The 18,638-nt window shown below is 41.2% G+C and overlaps 1 protein-coding gene across 2 annotated transcripts in view; it reads left to right on the forward strand.

The window, feature by feature from the left end:
* The first annotated feature begins 4,952 nt into the window (after nucleotides 1-4,952).
* Nucleotides 4,953-18,638, forward strand: part of LOC138736756 (adhesion G-protein coupled receptor F2-like) — a 91,598-nt gene continuing 77,912 nt past the window's right edge. The window contains exons 1-2 of one of the 2 annotated variants that reach the window (XM_069886764.1): nucleotides 4,953-5,073; nucleotides 8,135-8,169. In XM_069886764.1, coding sequence (XP_069742865.1) covers nucleotides 8,161-8,169 — 9 coding nt within the window. In that variant the 5' untranslated portion in view covers nucleotides 4,953-5,073; nucleotides 8,135-8,160. The remainder of the gene's footprint in view (nucleotides 5,074-8,134; nucleotides 8,170-18,638) is intronic. The other variant, XM_069886765.1, reaches the window with a different exon arrangement.

The following is an 18,638-nucleotide window of genomic DNA, read 5'->3' on the forward strand; positions in this document are numbered from 1 at the left end:
CAGTCAGTACAAGAGCAAGAAACAGTACTGGTATATTATCTGGAAAGTAGGTCTGGGAATGTAGGCATGGGCCTACATATCTAAATGGTGAAAAGACAAAATTAAAAAGTGTTTTTTTAAAATCTGAATGCATGTACCACTCATAAAAGGTTAGACATACAATCCAGTATCATCAATAGAATCCAGTATCAGCAAAGTTGTAGATGGTGTTGTCACCATAGTTTTAGGTGTACAGTAAGTAGAGCAGGGGGCAAAGAACACACTCCTGTGGTGCTCAGGCACAGATGGAGATTGTGGAGGAGATATTCTTACCAATCCTCACTTATTGTGGACCGGAGATGAGGAAATCCAGGATCCAATGACACAATGGGGTATTGAAGCTCAGGTCTTGGAGATTGCTGATCAGTTTTGTGGGAATGATGGTGTTGAATGCTGAACTATAGCCGATAAAGAGCATACTGATGCATGTGTCTTTGATGTCCAGGTGTTCCAGGGATTTGTGCAGGGCCAGTAATATGATATGTACCATACACCTGTTGTTGCGGAAGGCAAATTGGAACAGATCCATGTTGCTGCTTGGACAGGAGCAGATATGCTTCAACACCAGCATCTCAAAAGATTTCATCACTGTGGATAAGAGTGCCACTGGTCAGTAGTCATTCAGACAGGTTACCACACTTTTCTTGGCACAGATACATTTGGGGCATGTTTGAAACAGGTGTGTACCATGCCCTGTCAGAGTGAGATGTTGAAGATATCGTTAACAACATTGGCAAGTTTGTCAGCACAGGTTTTCAGTACTTGGCAGGGTTCTCCATCCTGACCAGATGCTTTCCTTGGATTCATGCTCCTGAAGGCAGCCCACACGTCATCCTTGGATATGGACAGGAGACAATCATCGGGGACATGGGGGTTCACAGTGGTTCTTCCCTGTTCTGATGGTCAAATTGAATATAGATGGCATTGAGTTTATCTCGGAATGAAGCTTTGCTGTCTCCTAATGCACTGGATTTGATTTTGTAGCAGGTTATGCCATTTAGGCCCTGCCACAGCTGTAAGGTTTCTTTATTGCCATTCTTGTCCAGAATCTCATCTTTGTATGGGAGATAGCTTTTCGTAGTTTGTACCTTCTCTTTGTGTAATGTTCTAAATCTCTGGACTTAAATGCCTATGACCTGACTCACAGCAGGTTCAGTATTTCATTGTTCATCTCAGGCTTTTGTCTGGGGAAAACCCTAAACGAAAGTCTGCAGACACTGGAGTTGGAGTAAAAACACAATACTGGAGAAACTTAGCTGGGCTCAAGCCCTAAATGTTGGTTATGTATCTTTATCTTTGCTTCATAAAGTACACTGTTTTGATAAAGTCTGCAATGGCCTTGGTGTGGTAATTTAGATTCTCTAATGCTACTATGAGCATTCAGTGAACTACCTCTCCGAATATGAAAGAAAACATTTGGATTCCCAAAAAGGTGACCAGATATTCAGAGAGGCCCTATTAAAAAAGTAAAGAACTATTTGTATTCAACCAATATATTAAAGTGAACTATACAATTGAAACTGTTGAAATTGTTGATGCACTCTTTAAAGAGAAATTTAAAGCTACATCAGTGGGAGAAAGGTAAAACACTTTTAAGACAAGATGCAAGAGCAGAATTTGGCCATTCAGCTCATTGACTCAGATTTTATATTTATTGTCAGAGTACATACATGACATCACATACAACCCTGAGATTCCTTTTCCCTGTGGGCACGACAGAATTACCACTAACTGATAGTGCAAAAAATAAACTGCACACACCGTGAACATGTAAACAATCAAAAGAACTGTAAACAGATAAGGAATGTAAATAAATTGACTATGCAAATGAGAGCAAAGAAAATCAATAAAGTACACAAGTAAGAGTCCTTAAATTAGTTCCTAATTGAGTTTACTGTTGAGGAATCTAATGGTAAAGGGGTAGAGCTGTTCTTGAACTTGGTGGTGTGAGTCTTGAGGCACCTATACCTCTTTCCTGATGGCAGTGATGAGAACAGAGCGTGTGCTGGGTTGCGTGGGTCTTTGATGGTTGCTGCTACCTTCCGACGGCAGCATTCCCAGTAAATTTACTCATTAGTGGAGAGGGTTTTGCTTGTCATGTCCTGGCTGTGTCCACTACATTTTATGATAAGGGGTATTGGTGTTCCCATATCAGACCGTGATACAGCCGGGCTCAAAATTAATACTAATGTTAAATTTGTCTTCCTTACTACTGATTCAACCAGCAAGTTAAACTTTATGTAATCCTGCACAAGGTCTATCGAGTCCTTTTGGACCTTAACTTTCTGAATTCTCTCCCCATTTGGAAAACAATCTACTTCTTTATCAAAGAGCATGACCATACACTTCCCGACACTGTATTCCATCTTTCACTTCTTTGCCCATTCTCCCAAACTGTCCAAATCCCTTTGCAGACTCCCTGCTTCCTCAGCATGAGCTGCCCCTCCACTTACCTTCATATCATTCTGACACTCGGCCATACCACCATTAATCCCATTATGCAAAATGTTAATATATAATGTGAAAAGTTGTGGACCAAACTACAACTCCTTGGACCACCACCTCATAGCCTTAAGTGGTCTTTAATGTGAAGGTGAGTCTCCTGCAAAAATACTATATCAGGTTTTAACCGGTTCAGATGGAAGAAAACTTTTGATCTTTTGAGAGGGCTTCCTATTCCTTTGATATCCAACTGAGAAATCTGACAGATATTCCCCCTCACTCTAACAACAACTCCCCCCCCAACCAGGAGTGCCCGGATTCATTGGATTACACATTTAGATTTTGTGGGCTGGCAGTCACCCATGAAGGGTCCTCTTTATTCTCAGTCTTAGCCTTCTGCCAATCAGCCAATCCTAAATTTAAATTTAAATTTTCAAAAAATTAAATTTTGACATACAGCCTATGAGTTCTTGGCACCCAATTTACACCCAATTACCTACATACCCAGTATGTTTTGAACTGTGGGACAAAACTGGAGCCCCTGTGAAAATCCCACACAGACACAGGGAGAATGTACAAACTCTTTACAGACAGCGTGGGATTCAAATTCCGGTCCCGATCACTGGCTCTGTAACAGTGTTGCACTAACTGCTAGGCCACCCATGTTCTATCCATGCTAGTAGCTTTCCCAATATATTACACACTCCTTCCTTGTTTAGCAGCTTCATTTGCAGTATCTTAAGTAAAGCGTTATGAAAATCCAAGTTAACAACATCTACTGGCTCCCCTTTGTCTATCCTGCTTGTTACTTTCCTCAAAGAATTTCAACAGATTGATCAGATAACATCTTCCCTGAAAGAAACCACTCTGACTTCAGCTGATTTTATCATGTGTTTTCAAGTATCCTGAAACCTTGTTTTTAATAATGGACTCTCAAGTCAAGATAACCGGCCTATAGTTTTTTTTTTGCCTCTCTCCTTTTTTTAGAAACAGATGCTCCTGGTCAATGTTTATGCACCAAAATTCAATGAAGTTTCTTTTGCTAACGCACTATTAAGTCGGCTTCCCTCGTTAGATACCCACAGCACTTTCCGATCCGCCATGGCCAGGTTGTTTTCTGATTTTATGCTACAGATGGGCTGATTGACCCTAGAAGATTTTGCAATCAGTCAACAACAAAAAAGAAATCTTTTTTTTCCAGTCGTCACAATTCATATTCTAGGATAGACTACTTCTTTTTGGATGGCTCTCTCAATCCATGTGCAGTTTTCTCAGATTATTCCAGGATCCTGATTTCTCATCATGCACCATCATTATTGGACCTTCAACTACCCAATCACCCCATTAACCCACTGCATTGGAGATTTAATTCTCTTCTTCTGGCAGACAAAAAAAAAAATTATGAACATATATCAGACTCTATCAGTGGTTTCCTCTCATAATCAAAAAGAATCAATCTCCTATTCCCTGCTCTGGAAGTCACTGAAGTGTTATTTAAGGGATCAAATAATTTCATACTTAGCTTTATTAAATAAGAAACACACTGTCAGGATCAATGAACTAACATTTGCTGGTAGTGAAATGGATCGACACTATACAGTTTGTCCATCCCCAGAATTATCGAAGCCATCTCTCGATTGACAAGCAGAATTTGATCTTACATCAACGACACAGGCGGAGCGGTTATTAATGCAAACTCGTAGTTCATATTACGAACATGGGCAAAAGACAAGCCGTCTATTTCCCCTCCATCTGAAACATCAGGCTGATACCCCAAATTAGAGACCCCTCCAATAACATCTGATCCCACAGTAATCAACGCTGCCTTTTAATCTTTCTGGTCGTCACTCTCCAAAATCCGAATATGTTTCTGATGACACAAAAATAAATCAGTTTCTTAACAATATTACAACTCCGGTCATTGACCCTAACCAGGTGAAGGAACTGGGAGCTTCACTCACTTTGGATGAGATGGCACTGTTGATTAAAGTGAGGACCACCTCTGCAAGCCTGTTGGCTCCCTGGAGGCTTTCTGGAACCTTGGGAGCACATCCTGGGAAAGATTGAACATTGGTTTAATTTGAGAATGCAGTAAATGTTGCAAAGATTTAATAATATTTTGTGTAAATATTTATATGGAGCAAAAAGGATGTCGTGTTCCTTGCTGTTCGGTTTTGTCAACGGGCCAGAATAACTTTATTCACCAACTGGGATCGTGCAGATTGTGGGGCGAGAAAAAAATAAAGAGGTGCCTTAAAAGACATGCGAGGTTGGCATAAGCATCCATAAATGAATGGGAAGTGGACGAGGGGTGAGAATGCCCTCCCTGCAGGACACACGCACCGCCGCGCTTGCCCTCAATGGGAGGTGTTCTGCCCGCAGCCCTGCACATAAGTGTCGAGGACAAGCCGCTGATAGATTTCACCAGCAGATTGTCAGTCCCTCCCGTGTTCCAGGGGCTGGGCCTGCGTTTGCCTGAAGTCATTCTCTGCAAATCGGTAGCAGACGAGGAAGTATTTATTTAAAGAGGATACAGCCCTCTTGCACGGGCAACGTGAATAGAGCGGAAACACCTCTTTCCTTCCCAAAAAGGTAAGAACGGCATGGGGTTTTAAAACAAAAACAATCTTCAAAACTTAAGCGACTGTTGAAGTGGGGGGTTTTCTAGTTTAAAGTTGCGAGATTTGCTTTGCCTGTTATTGAGAACTATGTTTATTGGCAGTAAATGAGTTTTTCAATACATGGAATGAAAGCAGGTCTCTCCCCAGCCTGAACTTTCAGATAAATCTCAATGCGAATTATTGATGGTTTGATCCTGTTGAGTCTGGCCATGTGGTTGAAAACTGCCATGATTGCTATTTTTGAACAACTAACTAAAGAACTGTCAGTGCCAAGCATATAATTTGTTTGAATTCTAAAACAAAATGGCATGAATCAGAATACTACCACATGAAGCCATGGTGTTCTGATACTAAACAGGTGTGACATATTGTAAAACACGAAGGATAAAGCAGGCCACCAGAAAAATTCTTCCTGGGATTTAGTGGTAGTTTTAGATGAGATGCATTTCAGGATCTTACATTCCACATCGAGAGGCTGAAAGGGCCAGGAGAGATGGACTGAAAGCAAGCAGAGATATGGGAATGGGAAGGCATAGGAGAGGAGAAATGGGAAGGAGCAGGACCAGAGAGAGAAGAGGTTCCTGTGATCCAAGCTGTTGAATAAGATCCAACTAGCAGTTACCTGACATTGTGCAACCTTTGAGATGCACTGCCGCTAGCTTTTTCATTGAAGAAGGACCCAGGCCCAAAATATTGGCCATATATCTTCCCTGAAAAAAAAACCAGTCGAGTTCCTTCAGTATTTCGGTGTGTTTTTACTACAATATCAGGGTCTGCAGACTTTTGTGTTTTATTGTGCAAAATGACCCAAGTGAGACCTGTTCACAAAGAGCAGCACAGATCCAAACTGGCTCATTATGAACTAATCAATTTACTTTTAATCAAGGACTAAGTTGTTGACAGCATTGAGCAAGCAGCATTTGCTCTCTTCTTTTCTTTGGCTTGGCTTCGTGGACCAAGATTTATGGAGGGGTAATGTCCACGTCAGCTGCAGGCTCGTTTGTAGCTGACAAGTCCGATGTGGGACAGGCAGACACGGTTGCAGCGGTTGCAAGGGAAAATTGGTTGGTTGGGGTTGGGTGTTGGGTTTTTCTTCCTTTGTCTCTTGTCAGTGAGGTGGGCTCTGCAGTCTTCTTCAAAGGAGGTTGCTGCCCGCTGAACTGTGAGGCGCCAAGATGCACAGTTTGAGGCGATATCAGCCCACTGGCGGTGGTCAATGTGGCAGGCACCAAGAGATTTCTTTAGGCAGTCCTTGTACCTCTTCTTTGGTGCACCTCTGTCACGGTGGCCAGTGGAGAGCTCGCCGTATAACACGATCTTGGGAAGGCGATGGTCCTCCATTCTGGAGACGTGACCTACCCAGCGCAGTTGGATCTTCTGCAGCGTGGATTCGATGCTGTCGGCCTCTGCCATCTTGAGTACTTCGATGTTAGGGATGAAGTTGCTCCAATGAATGTTGAGGATGGAGCGGAGACAACGCTGGTGGAAGCGTTCTAGGAGCCATAGGTGATGCCGGTAGAGGACCCATGATTCGGAGCCGAACAGGAGTGTGGGTAATGACAACGGCTCTGTATACGCTAATCTTTGTGAGGTTTTTCAGTTGGTTGTTTTTCCAGACTCTTTTGTGTAGTCTTCCAAAGGCGCTATTTGCCTTGGCGAGTCTGTTGTCTATCTCGTTGTCGATCTTTGCATCCGATGAAATGGTGCAGCTGAGATAGGTAAACTAGTTGACAATTTTGAATTTTGTGTGCCCGATGGAGATGTAGGGGGGGGGTGCTGGTAGTCATGGTGGGGAGCTGGCTGATGGAGGACCTCAGTTTTCTTCAGGCCAAAATGTTTGGCCTGGAAGTCAGCCTGAAGAAAACTGAGGTGCTCTCATGAGAGACGTGGGGGTTCAGGTGCATGGTTCCTTAAAAGTGGCAATTCAGGTGGACAGGATGGTGAAGAAGGCACTTGGAATGCTTGCATTCTCTGGGTGGAGTACTGAGTATAAATATTGGGGCATCATACTTCAGCTGTAAAGGTATTGGCGTGACCACTGAGTGCTATGTACAGTTTGGGTTTTCCATCCGTCGGAAGGATACCAATAAGTTAGAAAGGGGCAGAGGATATTCACCAGGAAGTTGGTTGGACTAGAGAATGCGTATTATAGGGAGAGGTTGGATAGGCTGTGTCTTTATTCCTCAGAGTGCAGGAGGCTGAGGCTGTAGATGTTCTGTATTTGGATTTTCAAAAGGCTTTCATTAAGGTGCCACATGACAGGCTGCTTAATAAGATGGGAGACCATGGAATTACAGGAAAGGTATTAGATTGGGTGGAGCATTGCTGTCAGGCAGAAGGCAAAGGGTGGGAATAAAGGGATCCTGTTCTGGCTGGTTGCTGGTTACTCATGGTGTTCTGCAGGGATCGGTGTTGCGGCCTCTCTTCAATGTATATTGATGATTAAGATTATGGATTAAATAGTTTTGTGGCTAAATTTGTAGATTACATCAAGATGGGTGGAGGACATTTTATATTCTTTCTCTTTTATTTTTATTCCTTTTATCATAGCTTCCTTCCTTATCAACTCCACCAATGGTTCTATAACCAAAGCAAACAGTGAAGGGTTCAATGGGCATCCCTGTCTTGTTGACCTGCTTACTTTAAAGTGATCTGGTACATATTCATTTATTACTACCTTTGCTAACGGTCCATTATATAATGCTCTAATCCAGTTAATAAATTTTTCTTGTAGTTTAAATTTCTGAATCACTTTAAACAAATAATTCCACTCTACCCTGTCAAAGACTTTCTCTGTGTCCAGCGTAACAGCTACCATTGGCATTTTATTTATTTGTGCTGTATGAATTAAATTGATAAGTTTACGAACCTTATCAGCTGCCCGTCTTTTTTTTTTAACAAATCCAGTTTGGTCTTGCCTTACAGTCATTCAGTCTGTTTGCTAGTAATTTTGCTATTAATTTATTATTTGTATTTAATAATGATTTTGGTCTGTATGACTTTGGCAATAGCGAGTCTTTTCCCTCTTTCAGAATTACTGTAATTATTGCTGTTTTACATGATTCTGGTAAGTTTTGGGGCTCTTCCACCTGATTCATTACTTCTAGGAGGGGAGGGATTAATAGATTCCTAAAAACTTTATAAAACTCTATAGGGAATCCATCTTCACCTGGTGTTATATTGTTTGGTAGTTTCATTAATATATCCTGTACTATTTCAGTCTTAAAAGATTCAGTCAATTTATTTTGTTCTATTTGTAGATGTGATAGTTCAATATTAGATAAAAATTCATCAATTTTGTCATTTTTCCTATATTTTCAGTTTGGTATAATTGTTTATAGAGATTTTTTTTAAATTAATTAATCTCCAATGGGTTATATGTGATTTGCTTATCATCTTTTCTTGTCGCTAGAATGGTTCTTTTAGCTTGTTCTGTTTTAAGTTGCCAGGCCAATATTTTGTGGGTTTTCTCTCCCAGTTCATAATATCTTTGATTGTTTTCATTATATTTTTCTCTACTTTATATGTTTGTTGTGTTTCGAATTTTAATTTTTTCTCTTCCAATTCTCTTTTTCTCTGTATCTTCTCTTTTCGCTAATTCCTTTTCTATAATTGTTATCTCTTTTTCCAACTGTTCTACTTCCTGATTTATATTCCTTTTTAATTTTAGTCATATAGTTAATTATTTGTCCTCTAACAAAGGTCTTCATTGTGTCCCATAAAATTAATTTATCTTTTACTGACTCTATATTTATCTCAAAATATATTTTAATTTGCTGTTCAATATATTCCTTGAGATCTTGCCTTTTTAACAGTGCAGGGTTTAGTCTCTATCTATATGCCTTTGGTGGGACATCCTCTCTTCTTCTTTGGTTTGGCTTCGCGGACGAAGATTTATGGAGGGGTAATGTCCACGTCAGCTGCAGGCTTGTTTATGGCTGACAAGTCCGATGCGGGACAGACAGACACGGTTGCAACGGTTGCAAGGGAAAATTGGTGGGTTGGGGTTGGGTGTTGGGTTTTTCCTCCTTTGTCTTTTGTCAGTGAGGTGGGCTCTGCGGTCTTCTAGAAAGGAGGTTGCGGCCCGCCGAACTGTGAGGCGCCAAGATGCACGGTTTGAGGCGATATCAGCCCACTGGTGGTGGTCAATGTGGCAAGCACCAAGAGATTTCTTTAGACAGTCCTTGTACCACTTCTTTGGTGCACCTCTGTCTTGGTGGCCAGTGGAGAGCTTGCCATATAACACGATCTTGGGAAGGTGATGGTCCTCCATTCTGGAGACGTGACCTACCCAGCGCAGTTTGATCTTCAGCAGCATGGATTCGATGCTGTTGGCCTCTGCCATCTCGAGTACTTCGATGTTGGAGATGAAGTTGCTCCAATGAATGTTGAGGATGGAGCGGAGACAACGCTGGTGGAAGCGTTCTAGGAGCCGTAGGTGATGCCGGTAGAGGACCCATGATTCGGAGCCGAACAGGAGTGTGGGTAATGACAACGGCTCTGTATACGCTAATCTTTGTGAGGTTTTTCAGTTGGTTGTTTTTCCAGACTCTTTTGTGTAGTCTTCCAAAGGCGCTATTTGCCTTGGCGAGTCTGTTGTCTATCTCGTTGTTGATCCTTGCATCCAATGAAATGGTGCAGCCGAGATAGGTAAACTGGTTGGCATTCGATTGTTAATAACAAGGGTGAGTGATCAGATAATAATCTTGCTTTATACTCTGTCTTAACTCTCCCTTGGATCTGCACCGATAACAAAAACGTTGATTATTGAGTAGATCTTATGTCTCTTCGAGTACTATGAATATTCTCTCTCTTTTGGGTGTTGCTTTCTCCATATATCAATTAGTTTCATGTCCTGCATTGATTTCAATGTAAATTTAATTACTTTATTCTTATTGTTAATTGTCTTCCCAGTTTTGTCTATTATTGGGTCCAGGTTGAAGTTGAAACCCCCTCCTAGCAAGAAATTTCCCTGTGTATCTGTTATCTTTAGGAAGATGTTTTGCATAAATTCCTGATCTTCTTTGTTAGGTGCATAGATATTTAGATATTAAAATTCTGAATAAATCTGGCACTTCGTCATTATCTGCCTGTTGGATCTGTTATTATTTCCTTTATATTGATTGGTAAATTTTTGTTAACTAATATAGCTACTCCCCTGGATTTTGAGTTGTATGATGATGCCACTACATAACCTACCCAGTCCCTTTTCAATTTATTATGTTCTATCTCGGGTAAGTACATTTCTTCCACAAATGCAATGTCCACTTTCTTTTTTTTTAGTAATGTCAGTTACCTCTTCCTTTTAATTTGGTTGTGTATTCCATTAATATTTACGGTCATGTAATTTAATGTGCCCATCTTGTACCTCTTTTTTCAATTCTCTCTTGTCTCCTCAACTCTTACATCTCTCTTTTTCCAATATTTCTTTTTAAATTATTTTTGCATGTCTCAATACATGATGACACGATTAAAAAAACAAATTATCCTAGAAACCCCTACAAAAAATAACACATAAAATATTCCAAAATAATGTTAACCCACCCCTGCATTGGGTTGTCTTTGACTTCTTGCCAAACAACCACAACTCCCTCATCTATTTGGGTTGCAGTAATAACCACAAGCGTCAACAGATTTTGCAGTAGCAGTTCTTCTTTCCTCACCAGCGACCCCCCCCTCCACCGAGAAGCACTATATATTTTCCAAAAGTATGACAAAGCTTTTTATCCTTCTTTCTTATCTTTTTCCCTTTATCTTTTTCAACCTTAAACTTCATATTCACATTATTATCTTTATAACACTTTTTTAGTACTTCTCGTTTCATTGTCTGTTCAGCAATTGTTCTCCAAAGTGTTGAGCTTTTTTCAGGTCTGAGAACAGTCTATTTTGTTCCCCAGGAATTAATATTTTTAATACTGCTGGATGTCATAGCACAAAATTATAGCCTTTCTTCCACAATGTCTGTTTTGTCAAGCTAAACTCCTTTTGTTTCTTTAAGAGCTCAAAACTAATGTCCAGATACAAAAATATTTTTTTGTCCTTTATATTCTAGTGGTTGTTTATTTTCTTTTACTTTTTCCTTTGCCCGTTCTAATATTTTTTCTTTCGTTGTGTGTCTTAGTAACTTTATTATTAAGGAGCGTGGTTTTTGGTTTGAATGCGGCTTTGGCACTAATACTCTATGGGCTCTTTCAATTTCTATTTTGTCTTGTAGTTCTTCAGCTTTCAAGACTTGTGGGATCCATCTTTTTATGAACCCCTTTATGTCTGACCCTTCTATGCCTTCTTGTACGCCTACTATTTTTATATTGTTTCATTTGCTATAATTCTCCAACACATCAATTTTTTGAATTGACAAATCTTGTATCTCTTTAATTTCCTTGTCTCTATCTTTCAGTTTTTCTTTTAGTTCATTCATTTCTAATTCCACAGCTGTCTGACTTTCTTCCACTTCATCTGTTCTTTTTCCTATATCTGCTTTGGCCAGCTCTAGTCTTTGCATTCTATCTTCTGCTTTTTCCATTTTTATTTTAATTGTGTCAAATTCTGTTGTTAAAATATCTTTTAATGTCTTCATTTGTTCTTCAAAAAAATTCTCTATCTATTATCAGTTTATCTTTTTTGCCTTTTATTCCGTGACAGTCTTTGTCTTCCTTTTCTTCTCTCTCTGGCTCCTTCTCTTGTCTTCTGTTCACCTCTTCTTGCCACCTGCCTGACTCTCTCTCTCACTTCAGTTGTATCCCATTGTTAGGCCCCTCTCCTGTCAGTGTCTTTTTTGTTATGCGCAGTTGCGATACTTTTTGTGGTTCAGCGAGCCATTTTTGTAGTCCATTTCGGGAAGGGTCGTTGCCCAGCTGGGCGTCTAACGGCTTCGGGGATCGGGCGTTATTTTTTAAGGTAAGGCCTATCTTTTCTTTCTGCTGTTTTCCTGTCTTCTTCTTTATCTGTCTCTCTGATCTCCTTTTTTGGTGCCATCACTTGAGTTTTCTGTCCAGCTTTGTTTTTTCTTTTTTTCTTTTCTCTGTGGAGGGCTGGTTTTCCCCAGTCACAACTCCATCAGCGTGACATCACCCCCCCTTCCCCTTCACAAAGTTGGGGAAAAAGGTTTAAACATCAAGATAAAGATGAAAATGGGAGAAGTTAAGTACAGGAACAACGAGCAACACGATAAATACTAGATTATGTATGATTCAATATAACTGGCTACATAGATTCTATATTACTCAGAAATTAAAAGAGTGGGACACAACAGCATCAGATCGATGCTTTCGCTGTAAACAAGAGACTGGAACAACATTACACGCAATTTGGACGTGTTCAAAAGTGAAAACTTTCTTGGCAAGGCATGCCAAGCACACACAGCTCTGTTTTTTTTTTAAAAAGAACTTACTCCTGATATCTTCCTTCACTTTGCACTTTGTACTTCTGTCCTCTGGTGTTTCCTATTCCTTCCTGGGAAACAGGCACTGGCTGTCTGCTTTATCTATGGCTCTCATAATCTTGTAAACCTCTATTGTGTCCTCTCATACTTCTATGCTCCAAAGAGAAAAGTCCCAGCTCTGCTAACCTTACCTCTTTAGACTCATTTTGCAAAGGCTATAATTTGCATTTTTCAATATCCAGGTAAATCTCCTCTGCACACACTCCATAGCTTCCACATTATTCCTATAATGAGGTGACCAGAACTGAACACAATACTCCAAGTGTGGTCTCACCAGAGATTTGTATAGTTGCTACATGACCTCTTGATTCTTTAACTAAATCCCCCATTAATGAAGCCCAACATCCATTAGGGTTTCTTAACTATCCTATCAACCTGTATGGTGACCTTGAGAGATGTATGGATTTGGACCCCAAGGTTCCCCTGTTCATCCACACTCCTAAGTAACTGACCATTAACCCTGTACTCATCCTTCTCGTTTGTCCTTCTAAAATGCATCACCTCACATTTATCCAGATTGAACTTCATCTGACACTATTCCACCCAGCTCTTCATCCTATCTAAATCCTTTTGTAACCTGTGACAACCTTCAGCACCTTCCACAACTCCTCCAACCTTTGTATCATCTGCAAACTTACTGATCCATTCTCTGCCTCTTCATCCTGGTCATTTATAAAGATCACAAAGAGTAGGGATCCCAAAACAGATCCTTGTGGAACTCTAGTTACTGACCTCCAGGCAGAATATTTTCCTTCCACTACTACTCTTTTCTTTCTACACTGCCAAGGTTCCATGGATCTCATGCCTTTCTGAAATTGTCTCTCATGTGGATTTTGTCAAATGCCTTACTAAAATACATATAGACCACTTCTACCATCCTTCTCTCATCTCTTTCTGTTTTTACTTCCTCAAAAATCTAAATTAGGCTTGTGAGGCATGACCTTCCCTTCACAAAGTCATGCTGACTATCTTTGAATAGACTGTACTTTTCCAAATGCTCATAGATCCTGTCTTTAAGAATCCTCTCCAATAGTTTGCACACCACTGACATAAGACTCATTGATCTATAATTCTCCAGATTCTCCCTATTATCTTTTTTAAGACCACATTTGCCATTCTCAAATCCTCTGGCACTTCCCCTGTGCCCCAGCTGTCTCTTCTTTCACTTCCCACAGCAACCTGGGGTATATTGCATCTGGCCCCGGGGACTTGTACTAATGTTTTTAAGAAGATCTAACAATACATCTTCCTTAATCTCAATGTTGTCCAGCTTGTAAGTCTATTCTATTCCAACCTGATCCAGATCCTTTTCTCTTGTGAATGCTGAAGCAAAGTATTAATTTAGGACCTCTCCAACTTCCTCTGCCTCCAAGATCATATACCCTCCTTTATTAGCCCCACCTTCATTCTCATCATCTTTCTGTTCTTCACATATGCATAGAATACCTTGGGGTTCTCTTTAATCCTTCATGACAAGGCTTTCTCATCCCCCCCTTTGAGCTCTCATAAGTCCTTTCTTAAGCTTCTTCCTGGCTATCATATACTTCTCTTAAGTCCTTCCTGTTTCCTGTCTGCTTCTTTCTTCCTCTTGATTAACTGCATCACTTGTTTCATCTCTTTTCCTATCCACTTTTCCATGAGCCAGTGGGGCAAACCTATCCTGAATCCAGCACAAGTGGACCCTAAACTTCATCCATATTAGTTCTGTGCCATCACGCTTGAACATCTGTTTCCAATTTACTCTCACTAGTTCCTGCCGTATCCCATCGTGATGATCCTTTCCCCAATTAAACACTTCCCCATTTTGTCTGCTCTTATCCTTATCCATAGCTGTGCTAAAGCTCAGGAAGTTGTGGTCACTCTCTCCAAAATACTCCCTCACTGAGAGGTCCGCCACCTGACCAGGTTCATTACCCAGAATTAGATCCAGTATGGCCTCTCCTCTCATCCGCTGGTCCACATACTGTACTGTGTGAGAAATGCTTCTTGAACACACATGACAACTGCAGCCCCATCTACCCTACTTGCAGTCAAGAAGGGCCGGTCAATATGAGGGAAGTGGAAGACTCTCATAACAACAACTCTGTAATACTACACCATTCCAAAATCTGCCTATCTTTCTGTTCCTTGGTGTCCCCAGGGCTATTTGGGGGCCTATAGACTCCTCCCAGTATAGTGATTGCTCCCTTCCTATTTCTGACTTCCACCCACACTAACTCAGTAGACACTCAGGGTCCTGCTCCTCCTGATCTGGAACATCTGGCAACATGTGCCACCCGTTCTACCTGTCGAGGGAGTTCACCACCATCATCTTGATTGCAGTGTTCATTCTGTCCCAGGCTAACATCAGGTTGAGCACACTGTGATGAGCAACCATGAGACAGCATATCCTGATCATTGGAGGGGATTTCAATCACACCAACCTGATGAGCTACCATTATCATGTCACATGCGAGAGGCGAGGAGCCAACACACTCGACCACTACTACACCATCATGAAGAATGCCTACTGAGTCATACCACAACTGCACTTTGGCAAGTCTGATCACCTGGTTGTACTTCTACTCTCAGCGTACAAGCAGAGACTGAGGACCACACACACAGTGGTGAAGATGGCGAAAGTATGGTCGTGGGAGGCCGAGAAGCATCTACAGGATTGCTTTGAATCAGTGGACTGGAACATATTCAAGAACTCATCCGTAGACTTGAATGAATATGCAACATGTGTCACCGACTTCATCAAGACCTGCGTGGATAATTGTGTGCCTACTTGCACATAATGGGTATTCCCTAATCAGAAGGCTTGGGTGAACCTGAGGATTCACAACCTGCTGAGGGCAAGATCAAGGGTGTTTAAAGCCAGGGGATCCAGATTTCTATAAGAACTTCAGGCATGACCTGTGGAAGGCTATCTACAAGAGGCAGTATCTTAAGAAAGCAACTTTTATCCTCAAGGGCCCCTACCACCCGGGCCATGCCCTCTTTCACTCTGCTACCATCGGGGAAAAAGATACAGAAGCCTAAAGCAAGCATTCAATGGCACAAGGACAGCTTCTTCCCGGCTGCCATCAGATTCCTGAATAATCAATGAACCAAAGATAATGCCTTTCTTTGACGTTTCGTGCACTATTTTTTATTTATTTTTGTAATGTCGTTCATATAAATGTTCCCACTGATGTGATGCTGCACCAAAAAAAAACAAATTTCATAATATGTTCGTGACCATTCATTCTGATTCTGACACCATCTGCAGCATCCTCCTTTTGTATAGCTGTGACCAGTAATGCTACTCTCCCCCTCCGCTCTCATTCCTCCCATTCTATTCCTTTTACATCTCATCCCTGCTACCTGTATCAGCCAATCCTGCACTTCCACCAGCCAAGTCTCTGAAACAGCCATAACATCGTAGTTCCATGTACTGATCAATGCTCTAAGTTCATCTCCTTTATTCCTAATTCTCCTAGCATTGAAATACACACATTTCAAACCCTTTAACTGGGTACATTTAAGTTTCCTCCCCTGCCTGTCATTCCTCACAAACTCAGAACACCTGACATCATACTTTTGACCTTCTGCCCTCTCTCTGCACTCGCATTCTGTATTTGATGGCGTATCGGACCCTCCCCCCCCCCCCCCCCCCTCATTTTTAGTGTGAGATTTCAGGAAAAATTTGTTTTAGTGTATTTACCTTCACTCACCTCGATGAAAACCCTTCAGCCTTGCATGGCTGAGATGCCGAAGCCTCCTCACACTTGAGCAACAGCAGAATCATGACGGAGGCTCATGCTGCGTCTTCTCACTGTAGAAATGCCAATTGATTAACAAGCATGCCGGGATCCGCAGATGGGCGAGGAGCCAGGGCAATGGGCAGGGCCCAGGTCCACCATCGCAGGGAGCAGACGATAGATCGCTTGCTTTGAGGGGAGTGCTGGGCCTCAGTGATCAGGCTCCATGGTGAGCCTTTGTCTGACGAGCATGGCTCCCTGAAAAGATTGAATGAGGTGTGGGGGCGGGTGGCAGTGAACGAGCAGCCTGTTGAGCTGTCCTAGTCGAACGAAGCCTTATCATCGAGGCCTAGCGCTTCCCTCAAAGCACTGTGGGAGAGAGTGAGCAGCAGGAGGGAGTGGGAGAGAGCAAGCAGGAGGGATGGAGGGGTTGGGAGCGAGTGAGTGAATGGGCTTTCTCACTGGGGAAGTAAATGACGGCACCAACTCCAGAAAGCACGGGTCACCCGAGGGGAAAATAGTCCGCAAAGCTGTGGGGCCACTTCCTGAACAGCCGCAGCTCCTCCGTGGGCTTATTGAGCGCTTTCCTCCTGTCGCTACCTTGTGGAGGAAAGCCTCCACCACGTTTGTATTTTGGTACCCAAAATGGCAGCACCAAAATGTTACCTTCGTTTATAGGACCCAGGGTGGTTTTTGAGGTGACTTTTTTTGGGGGTAAAAGGGGGATACTATATGCTTTCAAATACGGTAGTTTAAAGAATTAACTTTTCTTGAAGACAATAAGTGCTGTTGTTAAATACACAAAGTTAACAACCTGCCTTAACAACATGTGCATCAATATGTGTTCAGTCTATATCCATGTAATCCAGAGATCTGTATATGCGAGATGCTTTTATAGCCTGTCTGCATCTATCCTGTCTAAGCATGCCCAGGCCTAAGACAACATTTGCATAGCAGCTGCACTGAGTGCATGCTCAGCCATGTGTGGACTGACAAAACAGCTTGGTTTGTGGGTAATGTATGAATAGACTTAAAATGTGACAGGAAATCACAAAATAGGTTATATCTAAAAATTGGTGCATGACAGGAAATTTTTAAGGCCATTTTCATGATCATCAGCCCAAAAACAGAGGTGTTCAGGAAGCAAAATCTTTCTTGTCCAGTGTAATTTTATCTTTGGCAAAAATCAGAAAATGAAGAAATCTCACTGTCTTGATTCAAAAGTTTTTTAATACTACTTCTGGTCTCCAATTACAATTGATTTCTCTCCCTCTCTCACACCAGATGTTAGATGATATTTCAAGGACAGAATTCCTGAGGAATACATATTAAGAGGTTTTAATAATGGTTATTTCTGGTGGGTGATGAGTACAGTGATGCTATAGAACCTAATTTTGACTTCTTCATATATTGTCGCTCTTCTGCTCCAAAAGTTTCTTCTCTACATGTTTTGCTGCAATCTGAATAATTTTACTCTTTGGAGCAGTGTGATGATGAATAAGAATGACTAGAGAAGATAACAGAAATCGAGTGTTAGAGAGGCCACTGTAAATTTCTCAATGAAGCAGACAGATGTGTACCAAACACTTTTTCCTGATGCCAACCTATAAGTTGCCACTGTCGCAAGTATAGTTCTGTTAGATGACACTTGGATTTAAAGAAATCTCCCTTCTGGGAATATCATATGTTGCTAATTTTATATCTGTTTCACACTTATTATCCAAAGTGATGCATAAGGTTCTCAGGGGAAAAAAATCCAATTGCAAATTAGACTTTTTCATCCAGATGAATGTTGTGTGCATATTTACAATAATTCTTTTTACTTTCTCTCAGTTTTCATTCACTTCATGAAGTATTGCTTCCCAATTAGATTCTGATTTACTATTAAGTAACATATATGCCAATTACCACAGGGTATTGTTGCAAGTTTGCTGGGATTCTGATAGATTAATGTCTGTGTGGACTCTGCAAAGAGTTTATAATCTCTTGACTCTAACTGGAATTTGAGAGGCTACGTAATGATTTGGAAAGAGTGTTGATAGAATAACTAGTTCAAATTTCAGATTTATTGTCAGAGTGTATAAATAAAACCCTGAGATTCTTTTTCCGATGGACAAGGCAGAATTACCACTTATTGGTAGTGCAAAAAAAACTGTACTCAATGTATGCATGAAGAAATATAAACAAACTGCAATACAGATAGAAAAAAATAAAGTGCAAAGTAAGAGTCCTTAAATGAGTCCCTGATTGATTTTGTCGTTGAGGAGTCTGATGGTGGAGGGGTAGCAGTTGTTCCCGAACCTGGTGGTGTGAGTCTTGTGGCACCTTTACCTTTTTCCTGATGGTACCAATGAGAACAGACCATGTGCT

This window comes from Narcine bancroftii, chromosome 6 (assembly GCF_036971445.1).
Source record: "Narcine bancroftii isolate sNarBan1 chromosome 6, sNarBan1.hap1, whole genome shotgun sequence".
In the NCBI taxonomy this organism is placed as follows: Eukaryota; Metazoa; Chordata; class Chondrichthyes; order Torpediniformes; family Narcinidae; genus Narcine; species Narcine bancroftii.